The sequence below is a fragment of the Garra rufa genome, chromosome 9, assembly GCF_049309525.1.
Source record: "Garra rufa chromosome 9, GarRuf1.0, whole genome shotgun sequence".
In the NCBI taxonomy this organism is placed as follows: domain Eukaryota; kingdom Metazoa; phylum Chordata; class Actinopteri; order Cypriniformes; family Cyprinidae; genus Garra; species Garra rufa.
In genome coordinates this window covers 9,824,835-9,842,606 of record NC_133369.1, presented here as the reverse complement: position 1 = coordinate 9,842,606, position 17,772 = coordinate 9,824,835, and the positions used below count along the sequence as shown (strand labels likewise).

Sequence of the window (17,772 nt, the reverse complement as noted above, 5' to 3'; positions counted from 1 at the left end):
ATTGAGGCAGCTTGTTCATCACTACTTTCTAGGCCCAGGAGAGCATTGACCAAGCTGGAGCTGCCACAGCCCGTCTCACCCAGCACACCGATATCCAGGCGGAAGTGATCGAGAGCGGAAAGGATTGTCTGAAGCTTGGAGGGATTGTCAGTGAGATCTCTTGGCTGCGAAAGCCTGGTGATCTGGTCAAGATCATCCTGGTTTATCTTTCTGGACCTCAAAGCAGTAGAGACCACAAACCTGAGAAGCAAATGTAGTACATTTATTAGATAAATGTAGATGCCATAAATATTAAAGAACACTGAATTTCCATGCTAGTTGGAAATATGCGGTTTAATGTAGGGTGTTTGCCCTACATTAAACCGCATATTTCCAACTAGCATGGAAATTCAGTGTTCTTTAATATTAGTTTAGAGCTAACATTTGGTTTACAGCTGGTGAAAAAAACAGCATTTGCTGGTTAGGTAGTTTTAATGCTGGGATGCTGGTTAGGTATGTTTTGATGCTGGTTTAAGATGGTCCTTAGCTGGTTTGTAAACCAGCTAATGACCAGCAAAGGACCAGCTTAAACCAGCATCAAAACCTACCTAACCAGCATATGCTGTTTTTTTTTTCAACAGGGCATACTTATTTTTATTTTTTTATTTTTTTTTATTTTTTTGACATATCCTGGCCAGGACTTCTAAATTACCTAAAATATCTGCATTTTGTTTTTGTTTTCATATCAGCTGCTCTCTACAGCCCTCTTACACTATGTATATGTGTTTGCATTGCTTTGACCGAAGGCTATTGGTTGATTATATAAAATGTCTGCACTTTATTGGTCAAACCTCTTTTTTAATCATACCTGCGGCAGCTATGAAAACAATAGCATAAAGCCAAAACCCAGCAATTTAGAAATTCTGGCCAGGACATGTCTAGGAAAAAAAAGAAAGGAAGTATGGACACCTTATTTAATGTTAGGTAGTACTTGTTTACAACTAAACTAAGCTGGTAAACCACCATAGATTTCCTAATGAAGCTGGTTGAGCAAGGTAGCTAGCTAGTTAAGCAAGTTAATCAGCCTAGTAGGTACCCAAGCATACTGACATCCCATGTTGGGGTGCCAACGTCCAAAACACAACATGGTGTCCAGGAAGTGAACCCTAATTTTTCTGAGTTCCACATGCTCCTGGATCAACATCCGTGTTGGTCCTAGAATAGGGTGACTAGACGTGACACTTCCCGGGGACACGTTCAGCACAGGATTTTTTTAATTGCCTAAAATAACCAGGTGTTGGCCTTTTGTGCTGTGCTGACTAATCATTGTATGACATCAAAGTACCGCGAGAGGGATTCAGAAGCATAAGGAGCTGTCTGCTCTGCTCTCTATAGCCAACAACCGGTTATTTTAGGCAATTTAGAAATCCTGTGCTAAAGGTGTCCCCGAGAAGCGGCACGTCTGGTCACCCTACCTTAGAACAACATTCCCAACAACAAATCAGATCTTGGGGTTAAAGTTTAGAGCTAACATAAGGGTTAGGTTTAGGGCTACCATTAGGGTGAGGGGCTTGTACACCATTCTTATCAACCTATACTTTCACTCTGTCCTGAAGAATTTAGGCCCCATCCTAACTAAAATAATGTAAGCCAGCTAATCAAGGTCTTCAGGACCTCTTCTAGAAACCTTCTAATTTTTTTTCTATTTTTGCCAATTTAGAAATCGTGTGCTAAATGTGTCCCCATGAAGTGGCATGTCTGGTCACTCTATCCTAGAACAAAATTCCCAACAACAAATCAGATATTGGGGTTAGGTTTAGGGCTAACATTAGGGTTAGGTTTAGGGCTACCGTTAGGGTGAGGGGCTTGTACACCATTCTTACCAACCTATATTTTCACTCTGTTCTGAAGAATTTAGGGCCCCAATGTAAACCAGCTATTCAGGATTTCTACTAGAAACTTTCAGCCAGGTGTTTTGGAGCAAGTTAAAACTAATCTCTGCATGGCATTGGCCAGGAGCAGGACTGGACACCCCTAGGTTAGGTAACCAGGACCTTATTATCTGCCCAACCTTTGCCTCTAGTATAAAGTTTTGTTTAGATTATGGATTATGGTTTTATTTACCTTTTTTGTTTTACAGGCTTGTTACATCATTATCAACCCATCTTTTGCCTCTGGTTTTAGGGTTAGGTTATGTTATGGTTGGGTTTGGATTAGAGGTAGGGATTGCCCTCCTACATTCAAAAATACAAAACAACTGCTGCTAGAATGTAAAAATCAGTGAATCGTGCTCTTTGGATGCAGGATTCTTTTAACACCAAGAATACTCATAGATTCAAGGCACTCAAGTGTGAAAAAATATAAAAAGCTTTTATTCACATGGCTTTAAAGAATTTGAAAAACAACACATTTTTGCACCGACGGGTTGCGGCTAACTCACCTTCATCAGGGTGTGTTGGGATTGCCCTGTTCAGCATATTCATATAACAAAAATCAGCATATTGCTGGTCAGGTATGTTTTAAAGCATGGTAGCTGGTTTGAGCTGGTTTAAGATGGTCCTTAGTTGGTCATTAACTGGTTTAAGCTGGTCATGAGCATGAGCTAGTTGTTAAGGACCATCTTATAACCAGCTCATGACTTTTTAAAACTTTTTTTGAGGATTGTTGTTCCATCATTATCAAATCATCTTTTGCCTCTAGTTTAAGGGTTAGGTTTTGCTATGGTTGGTTTTAAATTGGGGAAGGGATTGCCCTATTGAAAAAAAGCAGCATATGCTGGTTAGGTATGTTTTGAAGCATGGTAGCTGGTTTAAGATGTTCCTTAGTTGGTCATGAGCTGGTTTAATCTGGTCGTGAGCAGGAGCTAGTGGCTCAGGACCATCTTATAACCATCTCAGGACTTATTAGAACAAGATTGTTGTTCCATCATTATTAACCCATCTTCTGCCACTAGTTTAAGGGTTAGGTTATGTTATGGATGGGCTTGTATTAGAGGTAGGGATTGCCCTGTTGAAAAAAAAGTAGCATAAGCTAGTTAGGTATGTTTTGAAGCATGGTAGCTGGTTTAAAATAGTCCTTAGTTGGTCATGAGGCTGGTTTAAACTGCTTGTGAGCATGAGGTAGTTGTTAAGGACCAGCTCAGGACCATCTTATAACCAGCTCAGGACATATTAGAACTTTTTTTTTGACAGGATTGTTTTTTCATCATTATCAACCCATCTTTTGCCTCTAGTTTAAGGGTTAGGTTAGGTTATGGTTGGGTTTGGATTGGTGTAGGGATTACCCTGTTGAAAAAAAAATCAGTATATGCTGGTTAGCTATGTTTTGAAGCATGGTAGCTGGTTTGAGCTGGTTAAGGATGGTCCTTAGTTAGTCATGAGCTGATTTAAGATGGTCCTGAGCTGAAGCTAGTTGCTCAGGACTTATTAGAACTTATTCTTTTGACAGGATTGTTCAAACATGTTGACCCCAGAACTCAGAACATGTGTAACCAGCAATGGCTGTCATTTCAGTGAGGTTCAAGGAAATCAGATTTGTGTCATATGGTAATATCAAAAATTTCAAAACACAAGGAGCTGACTTACTGTGTGTCATCGGTCAGTAATTTAGGAATTCGAAGTTCCTTTGTAATCGCCACCAGAAACTGACTAAAAGCCTTCTTACGAAGCTCAGGCAGGGCTTCATCAAACACCGTGGTGATATCCTTCATCTTCACTATCTGTAGATCCTGAGGAGTGTTTGAAGCATTCTGACTGTCTGCTTCCAAATCAGCCGCCTCTCCAAACACTTCTTTACTTCTCTTCTGCAGCTCCAGTTTGCGAGCTCTCATTCGTTCCCAGGCGCAGGTCATGCACGGCCCTGTAGGCTTCTCCTCGACCACGTCCCAGTCCCGCTCAGCTTGAACCAGAAAAAAAGGCAGATCTCTGTCATGCAATTCCATTTTGAGCCACATGTGGTCCTCCTTGTGCTGTTCTGTAGTGAGAACTACCAGAACATCATAGCACGTGGAGTCATACTGCGGGTTGGTCTGGTTAATGATGGAATTTGAGGTTGGATGGCCCTCAACGGTCCACACACGAACATTTGGGATTTGACGGTGTAAGATCACAGAGTCAAAATCAGGAATGCCACTCCCTATATATTCCGGATGCTCTGCTATCCGTACATGTTTCCTTCTGCTACTGCGCTGGTGATTAGTATTTAACTTAGACTTAATACTACGTTCCTCATCTTCTTCCAAATCTTCTGCTTCTTCTTCTTCATCTGTTTCTTCCTCCTCATCACCTTCATCATCAGTTTCCCATTCCTCTTCTTCGATTTCCTCACCCGGCCCACAGATTGCAGAAGCCAGCTGAGCATTAGCCTCCGGTGTTCCTCCGGTCACAGCTATATCTAAAGGGAAACGCTCAAACAGTTGTAGAGCCGTCACCAGCCTGTTTTCAAATCCAGGTGCCCTGAGGGAAAACCTCCAAGGGGCAAGCATACATTTCACTCTTTCATCCGAAAGTTTTTCTTCCATCTTCAAATTTACCCTGAAACAAACAAAACATTTGTTAATACAGCTTACACTTGCTACACTGTATACCCACTGCTAACACCAACAGTATACACTCCTAATAATTGAATTTGACAAACAGTGTTCACTGATGAAATATAATCAACAGAACGTAATATAATAATCAACCCTCACCTGTTCTTGAACGACAAATAACCTGCAAAAGTGCGTACACCGTCCTCAAGTTCTCCTGACTGAGTGTGTTTGCGGGACAATCAGCTGTGCTAAAGTCAATACTTTGTTTGACAAGGTTTCTAGATGACATTGTAAACAGTTCTCAGGGCGTTTAAGTTTGTTAAAACATCATGGTGTATTCAATTTAATTTAACCCATTTATTTCCATTGGTTTTTAAAATAAATTACTTGATTTGTAAAATTCAAACTGAATTTTGTTTGAAAACTAGCATAATTTCAGGAGAGGAAGAATTCACATCCACACCACAGTTTTTCAAGTCTTTATAACTCTATACATTATATTTTACCAACAAAGCTAAATATTAACTGTGTTTTTACAGTTTTGTACAAACATTCTTTTTTAATTGTGAGTCATGCTTGCAAGTTTTCCCACCATAATTAAGATTTAAGTGTTCTTAACTACATTGCTATGTGGTTGGCAAAGTGTTTAGAGGATTTTAGCACATTGTTAAGCAGATACTAAGGACTTTTGAGTATTTTTAGTATGATGCTATATACTTGCTCGGAATGTCTGGATGATTGCTTACTGGCTCAAGTCAAACAAGACTATTATCTAGTCTTAATCGAGCTTTGGTTCATTAGATGACCTGTATTTGTTCAACACTATATATGCGAAATAATTACAGTGATGCTTATATTAGTCAGTACTATAAATAATGAAACTACTGTGGTATTTATGATTGCACATTATATGCAGCTGTATATGGTGTGAGTTTCCAGCAGGGGTCAACATTTCTCCCTGAGTGCAAGAGCAACCTGTATTGTAAATTTACATGGTAGTAAAAAATTTAATAATTAATGAAGTATATAAAGCCATGTAAATGTGTGGATTTGATCTCTACAGATAGAAAGGCTTTTAAAATACAAATCCTATTTTAAGTGGCTCAAACTACTATTTTTGTATTTAATTGCATATCCTTTATCAAAAGAGCACGGGTATGTCTCACTTCATACCAAGCAGCACTATTTGCAAACTGTTCACATGTAAATTAAATCTGAAAATAGCAATGGCAGCTGTCACCGTTTTCTTTAATATGGGCACTCCTAGATTCATTTCGTAATCATTTCAATAAAATGTCATTTAGAATAACTGGAAGTACTTGGTGGTGAAAATACAGGGAGTGAAGTTGCCCATCCCAGCTCATGCAGCCAGTATAACCAAAAAAAAAAAAACGATGACAAACAGGTTTGACGTCACGAAAGTGTCCACAAAAGTAAATGTGCCGCATACAAGCAGGTAGAGGAAAGCAGGTGCAACATCAGACTGAAACAGGTGGGTCCCTGAGCAGCTACTTGTTACTATTTGTTTATTGTTTTAACGGCACATTAGTCTACTTTGCTTTGCTTGTATGTTTGTTTTTGCATTTGTTATCTGTCTTATCTATTGTAATCTATTTTTGACTGTATAGTTTATAATCAGTGCTAGAACTGTCCTAACATTCAGATTTATTTGTAGCATTGTGTTTTTTCTTATTATTATTTTACTGTTTGTATTAGTTTAGGCACTGACAAAATGTATGTGAATGCTTTTTAGACACATATCAAGGTAATACCTTGTATTCTGTGTAGTATTAGTAAATGGCATGGTATTTGATACCATCAAATTTCTTTATTCAATTGTTCTATTTATGCTTAAATCATTTTTTAACTACAAGTTTTTCTAGAGAACTCAACCAACACTTTTTTGGAAGCTTCATTCATTGGCACATTTTTAGCTTAATTTCAGTTACCTTATAAATAATCGTGAGTCTTTTCCCTTGCGCTGGACTCCCATTCCGATCACTATTTTGTTTTCTTCAGGAAAGTTTGACGAGGCCAGACAGAGAAACACACTACAGCCATGGCAGCAGGAGCCTTATCATGTTTGATGTTTGCACTTGTTGGTTTGAATGCACTCGCTGCCGTAAGTCTAAAATGAGAAAATACAAAGATTACATTAATGTTATAAAACTTCACATTCCCCATATATTACAAAATTCGTATTTTTCTCTTCAGGCCGCAGGACTGGCATTATTCGCAGTGTCCATTTGGGTAGCAGCGGATGGATATAAACTCTACCCCATATCTGGTGTGTCGGGAAAAGATGACATCTTTGCTGCAGCCTGGATTGCCATTTTTACTGGCTTTGCCTTCTTCCTCACATGCCTCTATGGCATCTACGCTGCCTTGAATAGATGCCGTGTACCCCTGCTGGTGGTAGGCTTTCATAGGAGACATTGACAAAGACAGCAATCCTATCATCTTATATAAAAAGTTTAATATTCAGTATGATTGAATATAGATTAAAATAAATGATCACTGTCATCTATCCACAGTACCTCATCCTTATGTTCATCATCTTTTTGTTCGAATGCGCATCTGCTATCACAGCAGCAACCAACAGGGATTATGTGAGTATAGTCATTTGCTTCTCTGTACTGTAAAAGTAAAACAGAATAACAAATTACACATCAGAGATGTGGCACAGTAGTAGCACATTAGATTCATATATCATAGAACAACATAGAAATGTAGCCTTTTCTTCATTTTGAAATCCTCTTTTCTTTATTATAGCTGGTTGGGAACAGCAACTTTGTAAAGAAACAGATGTTGACACATTATGGAGACAGCACTGTACAAGGGCAGCAGATTACATACACCTGGAACAACGTGATGCAACAGGTAAGCAGAACACCAATGATGACCGCTTGGCTTCTTGACCTCTGCCTATTGTGGCTAAATCAAAAGATACACACTTATATAACATTAGAAAATAAATACCTTAATTTTCAACTCAGACCTGATACAACACGCCTTTTTGTTGCCTTGTGATAGCAGACAAACCAGTTTGTCCTCATATAAACCGGAGAGAATAACACTTGCTAGATATTTAGGCTATACTATATCCTCTTGCTGGCTTCATATAAATAGGAAGTCTTGAGATTTTACTGAGAAGTCAGTGATTTTTACCTCAAAAATACGCGCTGAGGGAGTTGGTTGCTCAAGGTTGTTTTTAACCACTGCTGCTTAATGCTTTAAAAGCAAAACGAATACAATTCAAATATATATGTATATTTCTTGGGCAAAAAGTTAATTGTCATTTGTAAATGGTACAAGTTAGCGATGTATGACACAAACCAAGCAACATTCGCGTAAAAATTATAAGGGAAAACGGCGATGGCAAATCTTTAACCCTCACAGGAAATTTCCCCATCTCATGACAGGATTTCGCCCGCGAAAATTCGTCAAACAACGCAAATGTAACCACACGTTATCTCTTCGAATTTCACACCTATGAAGCAACACGTTGATGATTTATCTACCTTGTTCTTAAACGCACAAGTAAGCCTATGGGCGAGAGTTCCAGAAATAACCAGAAGAATAGCAACGTGTAGTAGCCTAAATGTTAACAGTTTGCTGCACAAACCAGTGTGTTCATAATTAAGATAGCACATTGAAATCCGATTAGACACACCAATTTGGAATTGCAAGCATCAAAACTAGCTAAATAATGTGGATATAGTATGCTGTATCTGATGTTCATTTTTGGTTGGTATTCATACAGAATTCTAAAAGTGAAGTGCATTTTTTGGTTTGCATGCAACAACTTGATTAATATATTATTATTGAATTCCACTGATGTACATGTGACTGGTGTTTTTCTCATGATTGTAGTGAGATTAATGAATCCCCATGTTCTCCTCCATCAGGTCGAGTGCTGTGGAGCAGACAGTCCTCAAGACTGGATAATCTATAACTCTACCTTGAAACAGTTAAATGGCCCACAATACCTTTGGCCCCAGAGCTGCTGCAAGAGAACGAGTACCTTTGACGTGTTGGATCCAGCAGGCTGTAGGGTTGGCAAAACCAGCAGCATGTACACAAAGGTAACGGCTAAGTCAGTAAAATTAAGAAAGACAACAGACAACAACAAACTCATGACTTGCAGGAAATTAAAGAGTTAGCTGTCATAGACAGTGGTGCTCAACTGGGGGGGCATTTGCATAAAAGTTAATCTTCTAATTTGTTTTCTTCAAGATGTTTCTTCAAGTCCAATTTGATTACCAAGAATTAGACTGAATACCTTTTGGCTAACTGCTATAGGTTGTCTTAAGACACAGTCTTAGCACTGTTGCTGTGTTTATGGAACTGGCACCAGGTCTCACAACACAAGTGGTTCTGATAGGGAAAATGTGAATACAAATAATTTTTAAATGTAAATCATTTAATTTCAAATAATTGCAACTAATTTTGACAGTACAATAAACAGGTAAGTGATGCTGATGCTCTACTTTACATGTTACTTAATGGTGTTTCTTCAATTTCTTGTATTGTCTTGATACTTCAGGGTTGCTTCAGTTACATTGAATCTGTGTTGAGCCGTTACACCTGGGCTGTGAGCTGGTTCGGTTTCTCCGTTCTCATGCTTGTGGTAAGTCATAAAATCTAGATGTTTTCTAAATTACCTCTATACAAAACACAGGAAACGTTATCGTGTCTAGATGGAAGGCAAGGGTCTTCAAATGCATTTTCAAGTTCAAGTTTAAGCTTGTGAACTTGAAAAACACAGTGTGATGCATGTGTACATGTACCAGCAACCAAAATAGCACAGAGGGAATGGAAGAACTTGCCCTGTTTGCACCAAAAAAATATATATATATTGACTTTTAAAGCCAATTTTTGACTATACATACAGTACAGTGAAACTAAAATGTATTCATACACCTTCAACATTTCTCACATTGCCACAGTTTATTCACTAGAGTTTAGAAAATGGTAATAAAATGACAAGAACTCATCTGTCAGAACAAATTCATCTTGATAGTGTCAGATAACTTTGATAGAAAGGTATGTAATGGATTACAATCAACCAAAAATTCAGACAACTGTTAGTATACCAATATTTACACAGCTATCAATACTTTGTTGACCAATTACCAAAATGCTTAATTTTGTTCCGTTTGTGGTGTAAAAAGATTGCATTAGCAATTTAAGAAAAGAAAAAACACTTCAGCAAAACCTTATTAGGTCAAAGTGTCTGAATAATTTTACTGGCAGTCCACTGTAAACTAAAAAAAAAATATCAAAAATGATATCTGATGTCTGAATGATTTTTGGTTTGTCTATCTGTGTGTGTTTGTATAATTCATTACAATTCAAATATGTTTCTAGGACCTAGAGATTACTTGATATTCACTATTCTGATGCCCTTCTGTCCTACAGTTCTTCACATTACTAGTGGCCATGATGTACTACATGCACCTGGAATAACCGTACAGACTTTGGATGACGCATCTGAATCTTCTGCACAGATGCTTCCACTCTTGCTGTAGCGGAATACAGATGATTGCAGATTGCACATTGATAATTGATATGACTAGTTTTATCTATCCTCGTATAATTATCATACATTCCGTTTTCATGACGTCTATAATTTGACCTCCATTTAGCACAAAAGGAATGTTCCAGGGTTAATACAAGTTATTCTTGATCAAAAGCATTTATGTCATAATGAACTGCAATGATGTTGCTTAAGTTAAAAACTTAAGAACTAATGAGCATCTCATTATGTTAGGGGAAGAATTAGTAACAGATTTAAATTTTACATTGTTGTCTTGTGGATGTTTTAATGGGATCATTTTATTATCATTGATCAAATAGGTTCTTTAAATGATTGTATGAATTAAGTAAGCTTTTCTTTATGCCACAGTCTACCCTTGTATTTCTTCCTGCATTAACATTTAATATAAAATTAGATTTAAAATGCCAATATACCACTAAACAGGACATTTGTTTTGTAAGAATTATTGCTGTACCTCTGTTTTTATAACTTACTTGACAATGTTTCTGTGTTTATCAAATAAACATTTGACTGTGCCGATGACTCCTCATGTGTCATTCACTGACCGCAGATGGAAAAAAAAAGGGAACAATTGCAGCAAAACCTGTGACCGGTTCCATGCAGGTACTTGCCCTGGGAAATAAACAGTCCTTAAGAAAGCAAGAACAATCTCCACACCCTGAACCACCCAAACCGTTACCGGTCCGCTCAGGCTAATTATCTAATGCCAACAGAGAACAGAAGAAGGCATGTGCGATTGCATATGTCTGCTTAAATTTATACTCAACTGGGAGTGTCGCCTGATACTCAGAAACAGACTGGTTTTGCAGGATATGCATCCAGGAAAGACCTCAACTTCTCTCATATTACCGCCTACAAAAAAGACTCCCATCTCGGAGGGTGGAGACTGCAGAGCTGCAAGCCTTTGCAATTAAAATCATCTCAAAATAACACAAAACCTAGAAAGAAAACAGCTTTTAATAGCAAATGCAAACATTCAGCCTTAGGACATTCGTCCAGGTTTGTCTCATCAACAAGAATTCAGAAGTAAATGTCATGACAATGTAACTTAGCAAGGTTATTGGTTATTTTTTAAACAATAGCAATTAGCTTAAAGATCTGCATTCAAAGTTGATTTTCTTTAATACTTACTGAAAGTACTTAAATAACACCCATCATTAGGCTACCTCGTATGACCTGTGTAAAAAAAAAAAAATGCCATGCAAAAATAATCACCAAACTACAGGTTTCGTCACTGACGGTGTCCAAGGTTTTAATTCACATATTTGAAAATATTACAAAATAGGATGAACTGCCTTTCGCAAAGTGCTAAGGCTGAAGGGGAGATTGTTGGACATGTATATACCTTCAAAGCCACATGCATGACCTCTCTCACTGGAACATACACGCTCACAGGTCTGCTGACATACATAGGTAGCATTAATATTTAGTGTTTTTTAAAGGAACGTATCCCCCTTGGTTATTCACTGCATAGATATGTATTAAAACAACAGAGATAACAGACATGCAAACACACAGTGTCACATTCTCACTCGTACACTTGCTTGTTTTCTCATTTAGGACTAGCTTTGGAAAACTGTAAATACGGGTAACTAGGCTTAGGACAGGGTTTTTATTTAGCTCTTTTTAAGGATTATTTAAAAATATGATCAATTATTAAGAAAAGGCACCAATTACTATTACAGAGATTTGATCTCTGGTAAATTTTAGGGCATTTTTAATAACTTGAGTACCTTTAATGAAGGTACTATAGTACTCAGTAAAAACACTGGAACAGTGCAGAGCCCAGAAAGTGGTATCTGATTTAAAAAATAAAACACTTTTAAATTTATGAAGTGTTGAGGGCATTGGAGGAATTGTTTTCTGGTGAATAGTACCAGTTATTCAGTGTTGCTAGGTTGGGATTCCTCCTCCACAGAAACCCAAGGATGTCTGGGAGTGACACATTGTGACATGGCCTACCTGAAATACTTGCTTTGGATTAGAACGCCAATATTGATACACAAATCATCTGACACATTATCTGAGAATGAGCAGAAAACAGTTCCTCACAGAAGTATGTGCTCTCAATTACACACCCTCTCAAGAAAATCTGCAATTACTGTTCCTTTTTATGTGCTTAACGTCAGACACTCTGCGTAAGACGCATTCATTCACACTCAAATTCACACAGACTTCAAAGAAATTAAAACAAACAAAAAACTCACTAATCTTCACATTCTTTGAAACAAATTCAAGAAAGGCAAAATAAAACTATTTCACAATAACTCGTTCCAATGAAAACTTACAATAACTTAGAAAAAAGAAAACAACAACAAAACAATTAAACAAATTGAAATAATATCACATTGCGGCCAAAAAAAAGATAACAAAAACTAGCCATACTCGTAAAGTTTCATATAACCACCAGCATCTCTTGAGGTTATTAGTATCGTACTTTGTGGAGGAAGAAAGACATATCAAGCTTGTGCCCCTGTACAGCATGACTTAGTGTCGAAAATAACCTTGAACCAAACAAAACCCAAACAAAAAGCCACTGAGCGACGTCCTGTCAGAGTAATAGCAGCTGTGTACCTCTCTGACTCCCTCTGCTGGACAGCACAGTGTGTTCTGGAATGTTTTCATATCTAAGCCACTTTATGGTTCACTTCTTTGATCCTTTCTGCTTCATATTCTTGTACACTTTTTTTCACTCCAATACACACTCTAATTGCAGGACAGCAATGGGGGTCTTTCTGAGACAGAAACACTAGTAAAGACATACCCCACTTAACTTGTTTCTGTACATTCGGTCTCCCCTTGGGGAGGTTAACACAATTACTTTCACAACGTGTTAACTTGTACAGGAAACATCTAGAAAGTCTAGTGCTTATACCGGTCTACATCATGTCATCTAAAGACACAGGATTTTGTGTGGCAGTTGTGCTCTTTAGCAATAACTACGGGTCTGGCCTTCAGTTCGAATGGTCCAGTTGGGGCCCGGCAGGCTTCCCTGCCGGTTTAAGCCTCTCTGGTTCCGCAACCCCGGAGGTCGGAGAGAAGGATCCAGGACAACATCTCGTCGTGGTGTGTTGGGATACTGGGGAAGCACTGGTCCTGTCTGGTACGGGTACTGGTTATACTGGTTGGTCACGTTCTGGGGCGCATATCCTCTTGTCGATCCAAGCGCTAAGTTTGAGAAGGCCACTGTAGGTGGAGTGCATGTGTGGGAAGAGTCTGGAAGGCCTTGGGGGCCCCAATTGGGGTATGAGGGATCCTGATAATATGGTCTTGGGGGATAAGGATTAGGGGTTGTGCTTTCTCCCTGGGCACCTGGGATAAAGTCTTGGCTTCTGTAAAACTTCAGGACTTGGTCGCCAGATGGCATGACGTCGAAAGCTTGTCTATACTGGCCTCCGGAAGATCTCCGCAAGGGGTCTTGACGTTGGAAAGGTCCTGATCCCTCTCTAGGTGGCATCTGACCTTCAATGCGTCCTCGGGAGGGTCCTGGAGTGTAGATGTTGTACGCAGGTGGAGGTTGCTGCTGCTGCTGGCTAGGGTAGGGATTTGGAGGGTGCTCGAAGTGAGGAGAAGAGGACGAAGAGGATGGCACGGAAGGACCTTCTCTTTCATCCTCGGCAAGCTTTTCAATTAGCAAGGAGGCAATTTCCTTCCCAGTCAGGAAATGAGCAGGCTCAGAGCTGGTACTTTGGGGATCTGAGCGACTGCGGAAATGCATGGGATTTGAGGCAGACGCTGCTGTATTGATCACTTTGGAATCTGGGGACACATCATTCTGGGTAGGGCTGTCAAAGTTAGCTGTGGGACTTTCTTGCTCTGAATGCTTCTGTTTGTCATCGGGTGGCGACTTGGAAGGTGGTTCCAGCATCTCGGATGCTTGATGATCATTTTCATCGAGGTCTGTGGTGGCCCAGCCCTTTGAATTAACCCCAGATCCTGGGGGGGTTAAGAAAGGATAATTGACGTAGATGTGCTCAGGCTGATCTTTTGCGATTCCTTGCAACGGTGAGGCCTGAGACGGCTTTGATACAGCATGCTGATGCTGATTCAGAGGCAAGTCTTCTGGTCTGGAAGCCTCAAAGTACCGGTAACACACCTTCCCGTTTTCAAAGTACGGATGAAGCTGGGAGGCAGTGTGGTCTGCAGAAGGGGACCGCTGGGGGTGATGTATGCTACGCTGGTGTACAGACAGAGGGACAAGGCCCACTCCAACGGACGCAGGTAAGGGATGCACTTCACTGCGGGACAACCTGACAGATGACGATGTTTGACGCTGGGGACGGGTGTGGGGAGGATGTCCTGATGATCCATCCTGAGAGCGATGGTGAGAATGGGAAAATGAGAAAGAGTGAGAGTGTGAGTGTGCTGCGGCCCAAGCTCGAGTAGCCTCAGATGACCACAGCTGGGGAGCCCTTCCACCCCCTGGTCCTTGGGGGTTGTAGGGAGGAGGGTAACCCCTGGAAGTAGGCCTTTGATTGGCTGGGTCAGTAAGACGGAGGTTTCCCTCCAGATCCAGCTTCATGTTTTGATAGCTGTGGCGTGCATAGCTGGGTGGCACTTGTGGATGATCTGGTGCACCAATTTCGTAGTAGAAGTTCTCCATCTTGGAAGGGTCTTCAGAGGAGGAGACAACCGGTCTGATTGGTGTGGACTGGGCCTGTTGCTGTTGTTGGGGAAGGTGTGCCACCTGGGCAACTTGGCTGGCCATCCTGGCTGCATGATAGCGAGACAGCATGTCAGAGGTACTGCTGATACGCTCAGAGAAAGCTCTGGAAAGTGGCGTGTTCCCTTGCGGTTGACCTGCCAAACGTCGAATGCGACTGGCATCCAAAGAGCGGCGCATGTAATCATGCCGGTCGGTCTGAGAGAGCGGAGCCCTCAAGGGAGCAAGATCAGGGGGCTTGGGTGGCACTTTAGGGCGAGTGGGCTGGAAGGCTCGTACTTGGGCCAATGGAGAGCTCTCTGATTTAGAATGGAGAAGCTGAGAGTGTGGTTGAGCTGCAGGCTTGGACTGGCCGCTGGATTTGTCCTGCTGAAGCTGCGGAGCAGAAAACTGCCGCCCATAAGCTGGGGGCTTCCTTTGAGAAGAGACAGCTTCGCTGGAAGAGGGTGGGCTGGATTTTAAGGGCTGTGGTGGAGAACTTGGTTCTTCGTTCTTGTAAATGGGGCTTGGTGTTCGCTCATTGTCTTCAGAGGAACTAGCAGCCGACAACTCGGAATTGGATGTCCTAGAGTCAGAGACTGAGCTGTCAGAAGAGAGAGTCCCAGTGTCCTGCCCATGTGGTGAACGTGGCTCTGTACCATGTGATTTGTCTGCAGGCTTTTCAGCAGCAGTTCCACCATCATCTTCATCATCACCATCATTATTGTCATCACCCTCTGTCTTCCACACAGACAAGGGGCGTACCGTGGAGTAGATCTGATTAGGATCAGAAGACAGCAGAGCACCTGCATCAGCAGAAAGGGACCTCTGGAAGCGAACGTCTATCTCAGGGGGGGTTCCACTTTGACGGGGGCGGTACGGGGGAGAGGCACCTTGCCGTAGTGCCTTGTTGGCACTTTCAGCCAGAGCCAGAGCCATGAGGCGTGCAGGGTTCTTGGGGGGAGGAGGAGGGGGCTGCTGTGATGGAAGAGGAACACCAGTGGGACCCATGATACCTGAAAAAAAAAGTTTGAGAATAAGGGATTGGGCAAAAGGCACGGAATTATCCATTTTTAACATTAAACCAGAGGTTCCCAAACTTGTAGTGCACAGGAAAATATTTATGGCAGAAAGGGCTCTCATTGTAAATGTACAACAATTGGAAAAACTTGCACCATGTCATAAATTACCCCAAACTGTACTTTAACTTTATTTAGTTAAAGTTATCAAAGGAGAACTTCACTTCCAAAACAAACATTTCCTGATCATTTACTCACCCCCATCTCTTCCAAGATGTTAATTTCTTTCTTTCTTCAGTCAAAAAGAAATTTTGAAAAAAGGTTTTTGAGGAAAACAATCCAGGATTTTTCTCCATATAGTGGACTTCAATGGTGGCCAAAAGGTTGAAGGTCCAAATTGCAGTTTTAATGCAGCTTCAAATGGGCTTTACACAATCTCAGCCAAAAAATAATAGTCGTATCTAGCAAAACGATCTGTCATTTTCTAAGAAAAATACAAATTTATATACTTTGTAACCACAAATTCTCGTCTTGCACTAGCTCGACCTCGTGCATGATGTAATCACATATGCATGATGTAGGCAGAAGTACCGACAGTGTTTACAAAGTGAACGTGCAAAGAAAGTCAAACTCCCTTTACAAAAAAATGGTAAAACAACGATGTTGGACGATTTTGAAGTTGTAGAAGAAAATGAGTTCTTTGCCCTACCATACCTTTTTGAAGCTGCATTGAAACTGCAAGTTGGACCTTCAACCCATTGGCCACCACTGAAGTCCATTATATAGAGAAAATTCCTGTAATGTTTTCCTCAAAAAAAAAACATAATTCCTTTGTGACTGAAGAAAGAAACACACAAACATCTTGGATGACATGGGTTTGTTATTAGGAATTTTTTCGTTTAACCATTTTTGTAACACTCTGTTTTCTGACACATGGCAATTGTAGTACTTGACAAGTCACAGATAAGGGTGTTTGGGAACCACTGCATTAGGTCATAATCAAAGTGTGTACTCACTAGGACCCTTGATTTTGGCGATGGGGCCCAACTTACTACTAAGCTCTTGCTGGCAGCTCTCCGTAAGCTGAAAATCACATGACCTCAGAAGCATTGATATCATCTGGGGTGGCTGAGGTGGTCCACCGCTTGGATGTCCAGGTTGCAATTCGCCAGCTCGTCCACCAATCATTTCCAAAACCTTAAAAAAGTAAAAAAATGAAAATACAGGTTCACCTGTAGTTCTTCGCACAATAAACTGGGATAGACTTCACTTTAAAGCAGGGTTCCTCAAATCTTGCCCTGGAGAGTTTAGCTCCAACCCTAATCAAACACACCTGAACAAGATCATCGAGATCCCTAGATAATCACAGATAAGTGAGTTTGATAAGGGTTTGAGCTAAACTCCCCAGGACCAGATTTGAGGAACCATGCTTTAAAGGTATTAGTCCAAATAATAAAAACTACATTAACAGTTATGCTCAAATTCACCTTGGCAGGTACACTGATGGCGATCGGATCAGAGATGTCCAGAGGGGGGGATTTTGGCGCTTTAGGTGAAAGTGCATGAACCACTTTACGTGTAAAGGAACGTCTCTCTTGAGGGGGCTGAGACGGGGGTGCAGCGGTGACCGGAGCTGGCATCTGGCTATGGGACGGGCTTAGGTTTGATTCGCCCTGCTGGGCTGTGCTTGCGGGAGCATTAGTGACTGCAGACGGCCTGTGTTGACAGAACACTTGCTGAGGTGGAGCTGCTGCAGCCAAGATTAAACTTCGGCGGGCTGCAGCTTCTGACTGATTGAGAACTGAGTCTGGATCTTCTGTGATTGAGCGCTGGCTACCAGACCGGGTGTGGGCTTGATGGCTCAGACAGCGGTAGGGAGGGGGTGCGGCCGCAGGAGGGGACTCCCTGCCACTAGGATCGACAGCTGTCCTCCCTAACCCTATTGGCCCGTCTTCCAGGAAGGTAGGGCTAAAGTCAATGACATCTTCTGCCATCCATGAGGCAGAAGGTTCCTGGGAGAAATCAGGCAACATGTACACAC

General features: G+C 40.9%; 2 protein-coding genes across 2 annotated transcripts in view; one reads left to right on the top strand and one right to left on the bottom strand.

The window, feature by feature from the left end:
- Positions 1 to 5,949: 5,949 nt before the first annotated feature.
- On the top strand, positions 5,950 to 10,585 carry upk1a (uroplakin 1a). Its single transcript, XM_073847648.1, has 8 exons — positions 5,950 to 6,002; positions 6,530 to 6,632; positions 6,725 to 6,925; positions 7,045 to 7,119; positions 7,283 to 7,390; positions 8,419 to 8,595; positions 9,057 to 9,140; positions 9,932 to 10,585. The coding sequence occupies exons 2-8, from the start codon at positions 6,570 to 6,572 to the stop codon at positions 9,977 to 9,979; spliced, it is 756 nt and encodes a 251-aa protein (XP_073703749.1). The 5' UTR covers positions 5,950 to 6,002; positions 6,530 to 6,569; the 3' UTR covers positions 9,980 to 10,585.
- Positions 10,586 to 11,305: 720 nt separating this feature from the next.
- The window catches only part of arhgap33 (Rho GTPase activating protein 33), a 65,315-nt gene continuing 58,848 nt past the window's right edge, over positions 11,306 to 17,772 (bottom strand). The window contains exons 13-15 of the mRNA XM_073847739.1: positions 17,219 to 17,769; positions 16,748 to 16,928; positions 11,306 to 15,728 (exon numbers count right to left, since the gene is read on the bottom strand). Of these exons, the coding sequence (XP_073703840.1) occupies positions 13,000 to 15,728; positions 16,748 to 16,928; positions 17,219 to 17,769 (3,461 nt within the window). The 3' untranslated portion in view covers positions 11,306 to 12,999. The remainder of the gene's footprint in view (positions 15,729 to 16,747; positions 16,929 to 17,218; positions 17,770 to 17,772) is intronic.

Coding starts and splice junctions, on each gene's coding strand:
- upk1a (XM_073847648.1), top strand. CDS start 6,570: ATGGCAGCAGGAGCCTTATCATGTTTGATGTTTGCACTTGTTGGTTTG. Junction 7,391..8,418: donor GGAACAACGTGATGCAACAG/GTAAGCAGAACA, acceptor CTCCTCCATCAG/GTCGAGTGCTGTGGAGCAGA. Junction 9,141..9,931: donor TCTCCGTTCTCATGCTTGTG/GTAAGTCATAAA, acceptor TCTGTCCTACAG/TTCTTCACATTACTAGTGGC.